At 41.4% G+C, this 16,076-nt stretch overlaps 1 protein-coding gene across 1 annotated transcript in view; it reads left to right on the forward strand.

The window, feature by feature from the left end:
* The first annotated feature begins 1,440 nt into the window (after positions 1–1,440).
* LOC107126016 (MAX gene-associated protein-like) overlaps positions 1,441–16,076 on the forward strand; it is a 98,278-nt gene continuing 83,642 nt past the window's right edge. Inside the window, exons 1-5 of the mRNA XM_015429510.1 lie at positions 1,441–1,457; positions 2,034–3,146; positions 9,955–10,894; positions 11,475–11,607; positions 15,298–15,390. Of these exons, the coding sequence (XP_015284996.1) occupies positions 2,092–3,146; positions 9,955–10,894; positions 11,475–11,607; positions 15,298–15,390 (2,221 nt within the window). The 5' untranslated portion in view covers positions 1,441–1,457; positions 2,034–2,091. The remainder of the gene's footprint in view (positions 1,458–2,033; positions 3,147–9,954; positions 10,895–11,474; positions 11,608–15,297; positions 15,391–16,076) is intronic.

Raw genomic sequence — 16,076 nt, forward strand, 5'->3', positions numbered from 1 at the left:
CAGATGTAAGCATAGTCATGATAGACTTCTGAGGATAGGAGTACAGGTAATTTGAATAGAAATAAAACTCAGTCATTAAAACAAACTACTTTTTAATTTTATCTTTTGGAACATAAAATTATGGTGGTTTTTAAAAAAATTAACTTGTTGGAAATTAAAGCTGAATTTAATGCTTTTATTAATGTGTAGGCTTTATCTTAAAATTGAATTGATTATTCTGCCAAACATGCTGGTTAATTTCAGACATCACAACAAATCATGGTTTTTACTAATCATGGGACTGGATGGAGTAATCTGTCAGCAGAAAACAATGGCAGATGTGGGTTTTTGCCATGTTCCCTTCCCCCAGCAGCCTCTTTCAGTCCTGAGAAAGTTGATTCCTGGGGTTGTGGGTTACATTTAGATTAACAGTATTGTAACTCAGGGTGGGGAGAAGGGGACGAAATTGCCCTTTGGAGTGATTTTGCTCCCTGCTTACTAGATCCATGTGACCCTGGGACACTACTTTGCTGAATTCAGAAAAGGCTTTGGGGATAGAGGAATACATTCAACATCTACATTTCTTGTGCTAATGAATCCCTAGGTTATACCCATTGTTTAGATTCCAAACCATTGCTGTTTGAGCTTCTGAACATTAAACCAATTGTTTACCAGCAGAAAGCTCTTGGTATCCCATGGTTTACTTCAGTTTTCTCTGCTCATAATGCTTAGTTGGCGTCTATGTTTATTGAGCAATGATGTGGATTTTCCAGGAAAATTAGAATTTGAAAAAATCCAGTTTAAATTCAAATATATAATTTAAATATTTAAATAATGTTGGCCAAATTTAAATGATGTTAGTCAAGGGAGGTAAATATACCATATACAAGCACTGGGATTTGTCCATGATTTTGTATCCCACACATGGCTCATCAAACATGATTAATTTGTGGTACGACAACCTGACAATTATAGATGGTGTAAGGGACCCACAAGGCCTTTGGGGGGTGTGCATCTCATTTTCCCCTTCTTCTCCTTCTCTGGAAACTCCCATAGCTTCTCCACTTTTCCTGCCTCCTCTCCTTCCTACCCACTATCCAGCCTACCTTTATCTGTCCCCTGTATTCAGTTTTCCCTTCTTCCATACCTTGGGCAGCCTCTCCCTGGGAAAACGCTGGCCACTGGGCTGGGCCCAGTTGTGCAGTGAGGAACCTGCAAAGACTTGTGAGGAGCACCTCATTTCCCCCAGTATCCCTGTCCCCACACTATTCTTTCCTTCCTTGTGGCAACCCCTATATCCTCACATTTCCTTGCTTCCTTCTCTCCTACCTACCCATATCTGCCAACATTTTATCTGACCCCCTGACTTCAACTGTATTATTTATTTATTTATTTCATGTATACCTCTCCTTTCTCTACAATGGGGATCCAAAGCAGCTTACATCTCCTTCATTTTATCCTCACAACAACCAGTTGAGGTAAGTTAGGTTGACAGTATGACTGGCCCCCAATCACCCTGTGAAATTCCCCAGCAAAGTGAGGATTTGAGCCTGGGTCTCCCATATCGTAGTCTGAAACTCTTACCACTACACCGCACTGGTTTTTGTGGGGTGGCTACTGTAAGACATGCAGGTCACATGGTCGCAATTAGCCTGGTAGTTGCTGTGAGGCCTGGCCCTGCTGAGTCCTCCCTTAAAGGCCAAAATATCCCTGGAAAGGGTCCTATTCCTCCCCCCCCCCCCCCCGTCTTTTCTTGACAAAAACCAAAGCTTGAAGGCTGGCCATACTGTTGTAGTTTCCTAGCAGTGGTGATTCTATTATTTTGGTAGGTCCCCCCCACCCATTCAGATTTATCTGCAAACCTGGGATATTTTCAAGGTTTGTAGAAAGATTTGTCATGGCTTCAGTCTCTGGATTTAAATATCCACAGGTTTGGCTATGCTAACAATTTGATACATTGTCACTTATATATGTTTCGAAGGGACACTTTATACAACAAAATGTTGGTTCATACTATGACGATGTTAATTGTATATTTCACTGGTGTTTTTCAGGATGATGAATAGAAAAGAAAAACTGTGAAATACTTACAAATTTCAACCAGTTTCCATAATGGAGAACCAGCCAGTAGTGTTAGGAAACCAGGATGGAGGGGCAGCAACAGGCACAGCACCTGCTTTTTATGTCCTGGTGAAACAGCCACAGACCAATGGAAAAGCTGATCAAGGAAACTTAGTTTCAGATCGAGACAGTTGTGGTATTGCTAGCAATGCAGCCGTACCAGTAAAATCTAAAGGGAAGACGTCCCTTCCTGCGGATTGTACCTCTGGAGGCATTACTGTCACCTTGGACAACAATACCATGTGGAATGAGTTCTACCATCGCAATACAGAAATGATTCTCACTAAGCAGGGAAGGCGGATGTTCCCATATTGTCGATACTGGATCACAGGCCTGGAATCCAACCTGAAGTATATCCTGGTCATGGATATTTCTCCCGTTGACAACTACCGCTATAAATGGAATGGGCATAGTTGGGAGCCCAGTGGAAAAGCAGAACCTCACGTCTTGGGGCGAGTATTTATTCATCCGGAATCACCTTCCACAGGTCATTACTGGATGCATCAGCCAGTGTCTTTCTACAAACTCAAACTTACTAACAATGCCTTGGACCAGGAAGGGCACATCATCTTGCACTCCATGCACCGCTATCTACCTCGCCTACATTTGGTGCCTGCCGACAAAGCCACAGAAGTTATCCAGCTGAACGGTCCTGATGTCTGCACCTTCACCTTCCCACAGACAGAATTCTTTGCTGTGACAGCCTATCAAAACATTCAAATTACACAACTAAAAATAGACTATAATCCATTTGCAAAAGGGTTCAGGGATGATGGACTGAGCACTAGGCCCCAACGTGATGTTAAACAAAATGGTAGCTCAGACAATGAAGGAGGTGGTGGTGTGAGTTCTCCAAGCAATTGCAGGCATTCTACTGAAGCTGATCTGTTTCCAGAGCAGAGGAGTCTAGAGCCATCCTCCAGTGCAATATGTAACACAGATCTGGAGAGAGAATTATTCAGTCCAGATCATGACTTTTTGAGCCTTACAGAGAGAGATGCACATATTTCTGATAGGCCAGCATTGAAGCAGGAAGCTTTGGAAAGGTAGGATTGGATTTACTTTGAGGGGAAACACTCATGCAGATAAATACTTGCTATTCTGATAGTATATTGTTCCGGAGCTGATTGTATAACCAAGTGAGTTTGAATTATAAATCTTTGCTGTGGTTAAGTTTATAGTAAAAGAAAACTGCAGGTTAAACATGTTTTTGAAGAATAAATACATTTGGTTTATACTAATTATTCCCCAAAGTATTTCTTAATTGGTGTTATTGCTATCCCCAGCCTGCGTATAGTAAGAGTTCTAGTATATTTGGAAACACTTTAAGTGCAATCTCTGTCGATGTTTCCATGCACATGGAATGTGATAATGGTACAGAGAACAAAGTTTCCTACTTTTTGTTATGCCTCTGAGAATCCATATGCCCAGTCATTTGCGAATCCTTTGTAGGGAAGACCTCTCATGTGTCCAGAGAAGATCTGGCTTTGAAGACTGCTTGAGAACTGTATGTAGGCTGGTCAGAGTTCTTTAGAGAAAAAGCTTGGTATTAGTACATAGTTTTTTCTTTGTGTATGTCTTTGTCATGAATATTTGACTTGGATGCATCTTTCTTGGTTTTAATCACTTGATTGAGCAAGGGCCTTTCTCCTCTGATGGTGGGATGGTATCCCTGAGTGGGTTGTACCTTTCCTTCACTCCAAGGACGATCCCATAAAAATCTGTGTTTTCCACTGCAAGGAATTCATCTCTCCTCTCCCTTTTCTGCTCTTGTTTTCTTTGCAGAAACAGGAGTGTAAAGAACTCTTGTTCTGTTTATGATTTTTTGAAATGAAACCTTTTAGTAGCAGGCATTGGACACTTTCTATCCTTACTTCCTTTAACTGAGTGTTCCATGGTGGGAAAACAACCAGGCTGTGGTCTTAACAAGGCAAGCAGCATATTCTCTGGCTCAAATCCAGAAGCAATGCAGGAAAGAAGCCTCCTTAACTGGAGTCTGGATTGGGTACTGAAAGAAGTGCCATCTTCGGGTTGGCATGAGACTGCAGCTGAGTAAAGAAACTGGTGCAGGTGTATAAAGGGATGTTGTTCAGTTGCACAGTCGAGTCCGACTCTTCGCGACCCCATGGATCAGATCACGCCAGGCCTTCCTGTCTTCCGCCGTCCTCTGAAGTTTGCTCAATTTAAGTAAATTTAGCATCACAGTGGGGGTCTCATCTGTGCAGAGGTGTGGGATTGGATGACAACTACTACAGTTTGGTAGCAGATTGGAGGTGGCAGCCAACTGAGAGCTACATGCTAGATCTGATTCACTGGCTATTTCAGGATGAAGTGGCCCAATATGGCTATAAAATGGCAAGTGTCCTGCCCACCCTTCCCAGTCACAAGATTTCCCCTACACCCACCCACCAAGGAAGTGGCTAGCCATTTGTTTGGTGGGGAGAAACAGAATGATGCTACTAATGCCAAAAGTGCCTTGGAGGAGCACATGACAGTTCCTCTAAAATTAAAGCTCCAAGCAACATTATTTTCTTTCCAGACATGTTTGACGTGTCTTCGAGGAGTGAATGGTGTAACACCCTGTTCCTGAAGGAGCGTTATGAGCATAACTAAAGACTTAAACTCTGCGTAAACCAGAATTCATAGCTTTAAAATATTTGTGGATGCTCATCTGTCTTTATTGCTGAGACTATTTTTTCAACCTCAAATTATTTAGCACCTGGAGTAAATCATGCACACTAACTGCGCTGGAATCTTCCTAACCAGGACAAAAAGAGCATCTTCTGCATCCTCAGGGTTTGTTGGCTGTATACATGGAGGCAGTTTCATTCCAGACTGCTGCAGTAGCTTTACTCGTTGAGCCAGGTGCATCCAAGTAATGTTAGATGTCAGTGGAAGACATGATCTTGGAACTGGGTCCAAGGCAGAAGGACAGTTATTCTTCTTGCCTTCCATGGTGAGAGTGGACAGTATCACTGCCAAGGCATGTCAGTAACAGAAATAGGGTTGGGGAATCAGATTATGTTCCCTTAAGAGACTGCTTCTTCAGTTGACTCATGAAGCTGTCATATACTGAGTCAGACCATGGTCTATCAAGGTAAGTGTTGTGGACTCTGATTGCCAGTGCTTTCCAGGGAGATGCAAGGTGTTAAATCTAGAATCATCTGCATACCCAACAGCTGTTCTTTCATGACCACAGTCCCTCTCCTTATCACCTCTCTGACAGCTCATCACATATAAGGAATATTCAGCACACAGGCAGATTGGCAGAGCTACCAGGGCCTTGATCTAGCATAGTGGTGCACAGCTTGAGAATTTACATGGACCGTAATGGGTCTTGATAGGTGCTAAGTAGGCTGCCACATGACATGACTTAGTCTCCTGAAAGGGCCAAGATTCCTGAAAGGGTCCAGAGCAGGTTAGAGATAAAGGCTTTGTATAAAAAAGCATTGGGTTCTAGCCTACTGTCACCCATTGTTGTTTTCTTCTCTAATAAGAGAGCAACAGAAATATCATTGGGTGTGCTGCCCTATTTCTAGCCATCAGGATGGGCAAGTCCTTCCCTGGAACATCCAAGTTCCTGGGGAGGGGAGAATGGGCTTCCTCCCAACCACCCCACTCAAGTCAAACAGGGGCAGCAAAGATTGGTGGGGGGTAGTAATGTTTGCTTCTGTCCATAATAGGTTCGCGATCCAAGTGGCCTCTTGGGACACCAGCCTCATTAGGGGTAGTGCTGTACCAGAAGGCAGGTGGCAGCAGAGGAGATACATTCTTGCTCTGCTGAGGTCCATCCAAGATCTTTTATGTGAAGTGAGGGGTTTTTTTTGGCAGTGCTTTTCCAATTTCCCCAACATTTCCCATTGGAGAAATTGCAATGGTCCTCAGGCTTTTTAATGGTATATTTTCTGAGGGTGAAAACCTTGCCCCAAAAAGCATTTTACTCATTCTATATTAAAAAAAAGACTTTCTTTTCAGTGTTTGTCCAGATTTTCCATTTTTTCTTTCAGAACACTGTCCTTGCGGGATGGGATATTCCCATTTTTTCCCGTGTGCCCTCACATGTCTAGGTGAAGCACAATGGAATCTCAAGGTGCTTATTGTGATCTAGAAGAAATTTGGCAGGCATGTGATTGACCTTTCCACATTACCTTTGCACAATAAAATGCCAGGTTCATCTCCAGGTTTCTGGAAGGGGCAGAAAGCATTGATGGTAGATTGACCTCCTGCTCTTCTTCTGTGCTCTTCCTCACCATCCTTGCTTTCTGTAGAACCCTTGTGGAAGTTTGTCGGACCAGATTCCAGTGGAGTTAAAGCTGTCTCTCATTATTCTTTAGATTTTGTTTGTGTGACCCATGCTCACAGGGGCATCAATTCTCCCTCCCCCATTCAGACTGAGCTTTGCTCCACCTATATATGATCATGTAAAGCTGCCTAGTGCCAAGTCACACTATTGGTCTTATCCAGTTCAGTATTGTTAACCTACAGAACTGTTGCTGGAAGTTTTTGGAAAAAGCAAGCCCTTTCTAAACATACGCTACCTGTCTCAGATTGTCATGTCCCCACTCTGGGAGTGAGTGGGGCGGAGTAACCCTTTCAGATATTCTCTATCCAGTAAAAAGTAGAAAAGTTAATGGGAAGTCCAATGTTCTTTTTCAGTTTGGTAGAGAAGGCTGGGATGATTTTCAGCCAGCCTATAGTATGTAGATTCCAGACTGCCCACAAGATGTGGGTGTGCTGCCATAAAATTTAGGTGGGATTTATCTTTGTCAGAATTTCTTCCTGCCCTTTTGAATGGTCTTCATTCTGGTGCTTCTGTGAATTCTTGGAGCGTAGTACTGGACATTAATTACAGATTTGGGCCTCTTGCTGTCTTTGTCCATACCTGGGTCTGTAATTTAGTGACAAATTGGTTTGAAACTTTTGAGTGGCAACAACCTGTGTTGGATGCCAAGCCTGTTTGTTCCTCATTACATTTGTGTGTGTGTTTGCCTTCTGTTCCATTTGCTGGTAGTGATGTGATCATGTGACATTTTCTTACAGTTGCAGTGTATTGCCAATAGGGGTGTGCAAAAAAAAATCAGGCAGAATCAATTTCGGCTGGCAGTAAGACTCCCACATGTCAGTTTGGTCAGTACCAGCCCTGAGTCTTTCTGCCAGCCCCATGTCAATTTCAGCCCCATTATATCCTACGGGCCATTGAAGTCAATGGCGATAACATAGGGTATATTCTGGGGGCTGGAAGGGAGGGGGTTTGAGGGAGAGGCTCCAAACTCACAGGGTAGCTTCTGGAGTTTCTCCCCAAGATACCCACCAGGTTTCAAGAACATTGGACTAGGGGGTCCAATTCTATAGGACCCCCAAACAGGTTACCCCCATTCCCTCCATTGTTTTCTATGGTGGGGAAAAAGTTATTTTTTCCCCACGGTGCTGTTAGTGGCTTTGGGGGGTGGTTTGAGGGAGAGGCTCCAAATTTTCAGGGTAGCTTCGGGAGCCTCTCCCCACATAAACCCCCATGTACCAAAGCAATTGGACTAGTGGGCTCAATTCTATGGGCACCCAAACAGGTTACCCCCATTACCTCCATTGTTTCCAATGGGGAAACCCAGCTAGCAGCACTTAAGGCAGGCAAGCAGGCAGCACCCAGCAGTCAGACTCTCCCAGAGAATCTCCGGGAAAGTGACCTGTCTTGGGAGGTGCTTGTTTGCTATGAGAACAAGTGGCACACTCAAAAAGAACAAGGGGCACTGTGGCAGTGCAAGCATGCCACAGTGCCACACGGAAACCCCAAAAGACCAACAGGAACAACATTTATACAGGCTCTGGGGGTTTCTGTTTGGGGCCCCATAGAATTGGACCCACTGGTCCAATGTTTTTGAAACTTGGTGGGTATCTTGGGGAGAGGCTCCAGCAGCCTCTCCCTCAACCCCCCTCCCCTCCAGCCCCAGAATATACCCTATGTTTTCGCCATTGCCTTCAATGGCCCATAGGATATAATGGGGCTGAATTGCTGCTGAATTTCAGCGGTAATTTGGTGGCAAGCCAATCTGAATCGTTCCACAGCAGCCCGAAAGGGGCCCGAATGGGCCATTTTCGGAGGTGCATTCGATTCAGACGAACCGAATGCACTTCCCCAATTGTCAACTTTTTCTAGCAGACTTTAATACATTATCCACTGCTGAATTATATGGCAGATTCTGTGGTACCTGGTATGCCTAAAGGATTTTTCCTTGTGCATCACAAATGCAAGAAAATATAACATTTTTAGGATTTATGTGAAGTTGAGAGTATCTTTGATTACTGCCTTTCTTGTTACTTTCTCAAATCGCTCTTATGATTATCAGCAATTAAATCTATCAGGTCATGACAGAAGGGTTACCTTCACTGTTGTCAAGTATATTTTAGCAGCCTTAAAATTTGAGTAAAATTTCCTAACAAGGAAACTTTTGGAGGCCTGATTCCTCCCCTTCTTTCTTTTAAATTATCATTGTTGCCTGTCTCTATGATTCAATGGGCCTTCTAAATGTAATTAGTTGTTTTATAAAATAAATATAGCACATTGTATTTTCCCCCCATATTAACATTTTGGTAGTTGGATGTTTTTCTGTCTCAAAGCCACTGTGCTGTATAGAATTTCCCAGTACAATGAATGAGTTTACTGCTGGATTTTCCTCTGCTGTTCCAAAATCAAACGGATAGACCTTCTGTCTCTTTCCCCAGCTTAGCAGGAATTTGATCTCTAAGGTGAGAGTGACGGAGGGAGCTGTAAGCCAAAGTTACCAATCTCTTACACTGTTGCTTTTATAATGTTCAAGCCAGAGTTCTTCATAACCAGAAGAGTCTGACCATTACAACCAATCTCTTACACTGTTGCTTTTATAATGTTCAAGCCAGAGTTCTTCATAACCAGAAGAGTCTGACCATTACAACCATAAGCCTCTCTTTCTTTGGCTAAAGTCAGTGAAGAAACCACCTGAATAAGGAGTTTGAGTTATATTCTCTGTTAAGCAATTAGCATTAAAGAGCTGCTTTAAAAAGGTGCTAAAAGCCTGCCTTTACAAAAGAAGAGTAAACAGGAGGTCTCTGAAAACACAAGAGGAAGAAAAAAATAGGTAGTTAGTAAATGTGAAGGGGAGGAAATAGACACCTAACAGTGGTGCACATAGCAAAAACCTAATCTCTGTCTATTGGATTTGGAACAAATTAAGCGTTGTCAAAAAGCAGTTTAAGGAAAAAATCTATTTCTGAAATCTTATTACCTTCAATTTATAGATCACCTTGCTGATGGAGATTAAAGTCTCCTTTAGTAGTTTTCTGCTATGCATGCAGTTATGAAAGTTGATAATAAATTATTTTTGGATATTACATATTTGTTTACTGACATCAAACAGTAGGTTGTATTAGATTTTCCATTGCCAGTTGTTTGTACTCTGCAATAGTGAGGCTTAGTATCTTTCCAAATGCAAGGTGGAACTTCCTTATCTGAATAGCAAGTTGTTTAAGATACTTTTTAATGTGTATTAGTGATGTGTATGTTCTTGAGTTTGTATTGTTAAACTTGTCAAAGATTGCCCTGGGATAAAAGAGAATGTTTAAATGAATATGCACCCCTAATGTAGGCACATCTATTGACCAAACTAAACACAGACCTCAGTGCTAGTGCTTTGCTGCAGTCTCTTAAGATAAATGGCAGTGATGACCCATCAAGGGATACTAGCTCCTGAAAGAGAGCAATCCAAGTTATGACTTGTAATATTTCAACATTTGTTAAATTTAAAATAGATCTTAAAGAAGCAATGCAGCTTTTTTAATTGTGAATTTTCTTTGCTTTGCATTTTTGTTTTCTTTCTTGTTCAGCCCAGTAGCTAGTCCTTGTCAAAACAGATGTCATCTGCCATCCCCACTGAACTCAAATGGAGGCATCAATATTGTTGTTAAAGAAGAACCAGTGGATGAATATGATTATGAGTCAAGAGCATGTACAGAGGGGATAAATGTGAAGCAGGAAGAAGGAGATGAAGAATATTCGAATAACGATGACTCTGGGGACAAGCAGTCGAAGAAACACAGTGAAACAAGCAGAGAGGAAGTGGAAATTGAATCCAACAAGCAAACACAGAATAGCCAGTTGGGTGTTGCAAAAGCAAAAATGTTAAAATTGGATAGTGGGAAGATGCCTGTAGTCTATCTAGAGCCATGTGCAGTCACCAGGAATACAGTAAAAGTCTCTGCTCTTTCACAGACTCTGTTGTCACCTTCTAAAAGTGAGAGATCACCGTCCAGTTATTCAGTGGATTCTTTATCTATTTGTTTTGAAAATAATGATCTTTCCAGCCCCTTTACAACCATGAAAAATGAGGAAATGGCAGTTGAACAAATTTCTGAAAATGATATTCCACATGGGTATTCTTCAGCAAGAGACATGCTGTGGGAACCTGAAACATATAGCAGCCTCACTGTAACAAAGAAAGCATCTACCTACAGTCTCAAGGCAGTTCAAAGTAGTGGGTTGTCTTCAGCAAAAGATAACTCCGGGAAAAAGAAGACAAGTGCATTTAAGACTCCTTTGTCCCACAAGGGTATTGTTGGTAACCAAAAAGTTGTGATACCAGGCTCACGTAAGAGAGGAAGACCACGGAAAATAAAATCGTCAGAGGCTGGACAAGCACTAAAATTCACAGAAAGGTCAATTACAGCTAGCACTTGTGCCTCTTCAGGGCCTTGCAGTACCCATATAGAAGTTAAGCCTGATCTTGAGGATGTGGATGGAGTGCTCTTTGTTTCCTTTGCATCCAAGGTAAATCTATACCTGAATTAAATTTAGAGTTGACAGAAATAGTAAATAGTACATCAAAGTTGTTCATTGTATAATTACAAACTTGAAGTTGCATTCAGTTTCCCCCTGAACTGTGGATTTCACAGTATTCTTGGTATTGGTAAGCTTGGTATTGTGGGCTTTCCGTATTAGCCGGCTTCTCTCCATCTAAATTTAATTATTTAGATATTGTGGTTTAAATGATTTAGATATTATGGGTCAGGTTGTAGCTTAAATGCTACCAAATGTATTTTGTTATGTAAGCTTTTGTGAGCCAGAGTCTTCTGTGTGTCAGAAGAATTGTGATGAAGTGGCCTCACGAAAACTTATGCCACAATAAATTTGCTAGTGTTTAAGGTGCTGTGGGGTACTTTGTTATTTTGGCCATAGCTGAGTAATACGGTTAACACCCAACTCTCCTGCCCTTGAGGTTTGTGTGCTTATATCTAGATCAGTCTGCTTTACTTGACCTTTGTACTTCCTTGAATGAGTTTAGATTATCTAGTGTAAAATGGAATTTTATTAAGATAGTTAACATTAATTTTAGCTCTTTTTAATATAGGAAGCTCTTGATATCCACACTGTTGATGGAGCTGAAGAGAAAGAAGACCTTCAGAGTATACAGACTCCTTCACTAGCTCTTTATGATACATACAGTGATCCAGGTAACAAAACAGAAATTTGGCTTGTTATCAGTAGACCATCATCTGGGGCAAGCAAGAATCTCCTCCAGGTCTAGTTGCGATCTCCCTGTGGAAACTGCATGTAAAGGCACTTTTCTTTTTGTGGACAAGGGGGGAAATGATAATGGCTTTGCTTGGTTTTGAAACATTGAAAGTGGTGTCTGGAGCTCTTTCGTGCCCTTGACTTTCATGTGCATTTCTGGAATAGAGACTATGTCTTTCATGGGGCGCCATTTGGAGGGATATGTTTTGGTTTTGTAGAGTTATCTTACCTGTCTAGTTGTGGGAGTGAGACAGAAAGAGAACAGTAGTCCACGTAGTCCTGTTGTATAGCTGGGCAAACATAACTGGCTATCTAGCTGGGTGCTTTTTCTTTTCTTTCCCTTTCCCCATGCAAGAGAGAAAGAGTGCAATGGTCAGTCTTTCCATTATGTTTTCTTTTTGTGGGTGTTTTTTAAAGGTTAATTTTTCCTATTGCTGGGGCTGCTTTTTCAAGGAGGGAGAACAGTATTCCCTCTGTTCCCTCTGTCACCTCTGAACAGCTTATTGGGAAAGGAACAGTATTGTACGTCTTCCCCAGCAAGGATAAAAAGAGCTCAGGTGATTTTTTTTATCAGGACAACTGCAAGAGAAGAAAGGGTTAAAGAGACACTTTCTCTCCATTTTATTCTCCTTGGAAAGATATTCTAGTGGATGTATTTGGGAAAGCAAGGAAAGAGATTATGTGTAGTTTGACCCTGAGATTTACAAGTTTAATTGAGTTTATCAAGCTAAACACTAATGTAAAGATGACTTGTCTACTTTTTCTTCCTCTGAGAGAGAATTCATTGTAAGCTTGTTCTCAGCATCTATAGTGATACAAAGAGGACCACATGCAGGCTGAGGTTTTTATCTTGTGTACAGAATTAAAACTTCTAAGCTCAGGAGTAAGAATGCAAATGACTTAAACTAGCACTGTATGCTAAGGAAAATAACAAAACAGTGAAACACTACAGCTACCTCTTTTTGGATACAGATGTGTGTGTGTGCAGGAACAGCTCTCTTTCTCTGTTCAAAGATATGAAGACAAAAAGTCAAGCATCCTTTTTCTCCAGTGGCCTACCAGGTGCTCTAGTGGGTTAACAGATGGCCTTTAGAAGGCATTTCTTTTATGCTACCTAGTAGCACTAGTATTCAAAGGTTTGCTGCCTCTGAATATGAAGGTTTCCTTTATTAACCAAGCCTTGTAGCCATTTGTCATGACCCCAGTGGGTTGCCACCTTCTGCCGCCACCACCCTGGACTTAAGTCCCTTGAGAAGGCCCAGGGTACCTTCCCAAGCCCCTTCAAATTACCCCTTTGTAGCTGAGACACGTAAGCATGATGACCAAGCAGAGAAACAACTGAATAAAAAGGGTTTATTATTACAGTACTGGGCAGGGAAAAAACAAGACAAGACAAGGGACTTTAAAATACATAACAGTGTTGAAAGGCCAAAAGAAACACAAAGCTAACGCAGCTACCTAATACTTCTCCTGTTACTACTGAAGCCCTACAGCTCTCTTAAGCCAGGCTTCTCTCTGTACTCACTGTCCCCAGTGAGGGATCTTTCTCTCAGACCAGTCTCCTCAGCTTAGCTCTGTGAGAGGCAAAAGCTGCAGAGAGGAAAAGAACACAGTTTAACTGACCACCCAAGTATATAACCAATCTCCTCAGATAATTCCTCAACCCCCATTGGTTACCGCTGGCGCAAAGCCTTGTGGGGATTGTAGGCTGTCTGCTTCCCACTCCCAGGCAGGTCTCTTAGGCCTCACTAGGCCCAGTCCTGCACAGATCTCCAGAGGCCTACACAGATCATGACGCCATTGATAGACCTATTCTCCACAACTTGATTAACCTTTTAAAGCAATCAGTGCTTGTGGACATCACTGTGTCCTCTAGCAGTGAATTCCACAGTTTATTTACTCATTAAGTAAACATGTATTCCCCTTTGTCCAGAATCTATTGCCCATCAACTGCATTGGGTGCCCCTGAGTTCTAGTATTATAGGAGAAGGAGAAAAAGTGCTCTGTATTCACTTTCTCCAACCCATGCACACTTTTGCAAACCTCTATTGTGTGTCTCTCCTCCTTTTCCCCCATCATTTTTTCCCTGAACTGGAAAGTCCCAGACTCTTTAGCTGTTCCTCATATGAAAGGTGCTCTAACCACTTACTCCAGGCCTTGATGTATTTTCTTTAGCTTTAGGGATTTGTAATTTAATTATCCTATTTTCACATTATTACTGTCACAAATACTAAATTTTTCATACATCCTTGTGATTTTATTCAAGTTATGACAAAAGCATATAGAATTCAATAAGGGGGTAACCTAGCTGTCATTGTAACAAAAATCTCTAACATTAACCTAACTTCTCCCTAATTTCTCATAACTTCATTATTGCTTTAAAAAGCTCCATTTAAGTGAGTGGAGCAAGTATAGGAGGCAGCTGATTAAGTAGTGAATTCATCTACCACCAACCAAATGATGTAAAGTTAACATGTACACAAACAATGACACAAACCTCATATGCATGCATTTCCCCCTACAACAGTATATTCTGATGTGAAATGATAATAAGGACACTGAGGATTGTCAAGATACATGACTACAAAGTCATTGCTGAAAATACCAGATGCCATAATGAAATTTCTAGGCCCCTTGTTGACCTGGCACCTGGGATTTGTCGAGCCCTGTCTTAATCATCTTGGTTGCCCTATTCTGCAACTTTTTCTTGTTCTGTAATATCCTTTTTGAGATACAGTGATGGGAACTATACGTGGTATTCCAAATGAGGCGCTGTAGATCTGTGCAGGGGCATTATAATATTGGGTGGTTTATTTTCCATTCTTATCCTAATAACCCCAGCATAGATTTTGCCCTTTTCACCTTTGCTGCACACTGAGTTGCCAGTTGCTGCTACAACTCCATGACTTCTTTTCAGTCTTGGCCAGTGCGGTGGGTAGAGATGTGAAGGCCTGGCGTGGGGGGGGGGGCTGAAAAATTTGGGAGGAGGGAGTTGTTTTCTGAGGCCTTTTTTCTGTTTTTCCAGTGGAAAAATGGGAAATTTTGGGAAGTGCTGGGGAAAAAAACTCCTATGAAATATTTTCTGTTTTAGAGTGAGTAAAATGCTTTGAAAGACAAAGTGGGCATGTTGTAACATATATGGCTCTTAAATACAAGATGCACCTAGAAGGATACCAAATCTTCATAAGGGACACATACAGGGCATTGCTTTTCAACTGTTGCATGCCTTCTGTTGTCCTTTTGGCTTGACTTGTGGTTGATCTTTTCACCCTTTCCTTAAACCACTGTGAAACACATACCTATAGATTGAGTGGAAAGTAGCTTATTGTCCTAACTTATTGGAGGGGGAAAATATCAGAAGGTGAGGCAGAAACTGCACCAAAGCCTCAGAGGAAAACTCTGAAAGTTTCATTGAAAACTGAGTTCCTGCTAATCAGAAAGCAAAAATTAAAGTACAAGTGCTAAGATAGCATAGGATGCATTACCTTGCAACTTTCTCTCAAATATTATATTAGATGCATAGATTTCAACATTTCTGGAAATTTTACATCTTTGCTGGTGGGTGGGAGCATTGAAGCAGAGTGAGGGGAGCACATGGGTGAGTGAGTCAGAAGCAGTCTGGTTATGGTAAAAATGCTTAGATGTTTCTTTTTTGACAGATGGTCAGAGGATACAGCAACTAGAAAAAGAACTGTTGGAAGATCTGAAGTCTTTTAAGTACAAGCAAGTGATACATCCTAGCCTTCAGGAAGGTAGATATTGTGTTATGCATGTCTGCCTGTCAAGTAATGGATACTGTTATTTACATTGATAGAAAATGCCAGGACTTCCTGTAGGTTGTCATTTTTTGTGTTTTCAGACTATATACAGTACCTGCAAAAGAGTTCTTGTTAAGTCCAGTCTTTGAGTTGTGAAATAAAATAAAATGCTAACAAGATAATGTTTCCCTGATCTTCTGGGAGTGTTCTCCCTGTCTAGTCATCACTTATACCTAACCTTGAACTGTAGACAGAATCCTTTCAAAATTCTTTTGTAGAATTTTTGTCTTCTGTTTCTTCTATTGCCTGCTATTATTTCAAGGAATCAGTGGCCAGTTTTTTTTAAAAAAGATCTCCATTGAGCCCCCTCCCCTCCATTTTTGGACAATGAGAAGCATAGATATGTAGATCACTATCTTTCTGGACTTCCTTAACCTCACTTGCTCTGTCAGTCTTCAAGTGACTAGAGTAAGTTGGGGGGGGGGGACACTAGTTTGAAAGTCATTATTTCTAAATCTGCTGTCCTGCATCCTGTTCTCCTTGTTCAAAGATTATTTCTTGTGCATTAAAATAATTAACATATTAAAACATCTCCTGAAGTTTTCATACTTTACATATGGGTTGATTTTTAAAAAAACCTTTCCCTTATGTGTCATGTGATTTTATTTAAATTCCCAAAT

This window comes from Gekko japonicus, unplaced genomic scaffold (genome assembly GCF_001447785.1).
Source record: "Gekko japonicus isolate JY-2015 unplaced genomic scaffold, Gekko_japonicus_V1.1 scaffold251, whole genome shotgun sequence".
NCBI lineage: Eukaryota > Metazoa > Chordata > Lepidosauria > Squamata > Gekkonidae > Gekko > Gekko japonicus.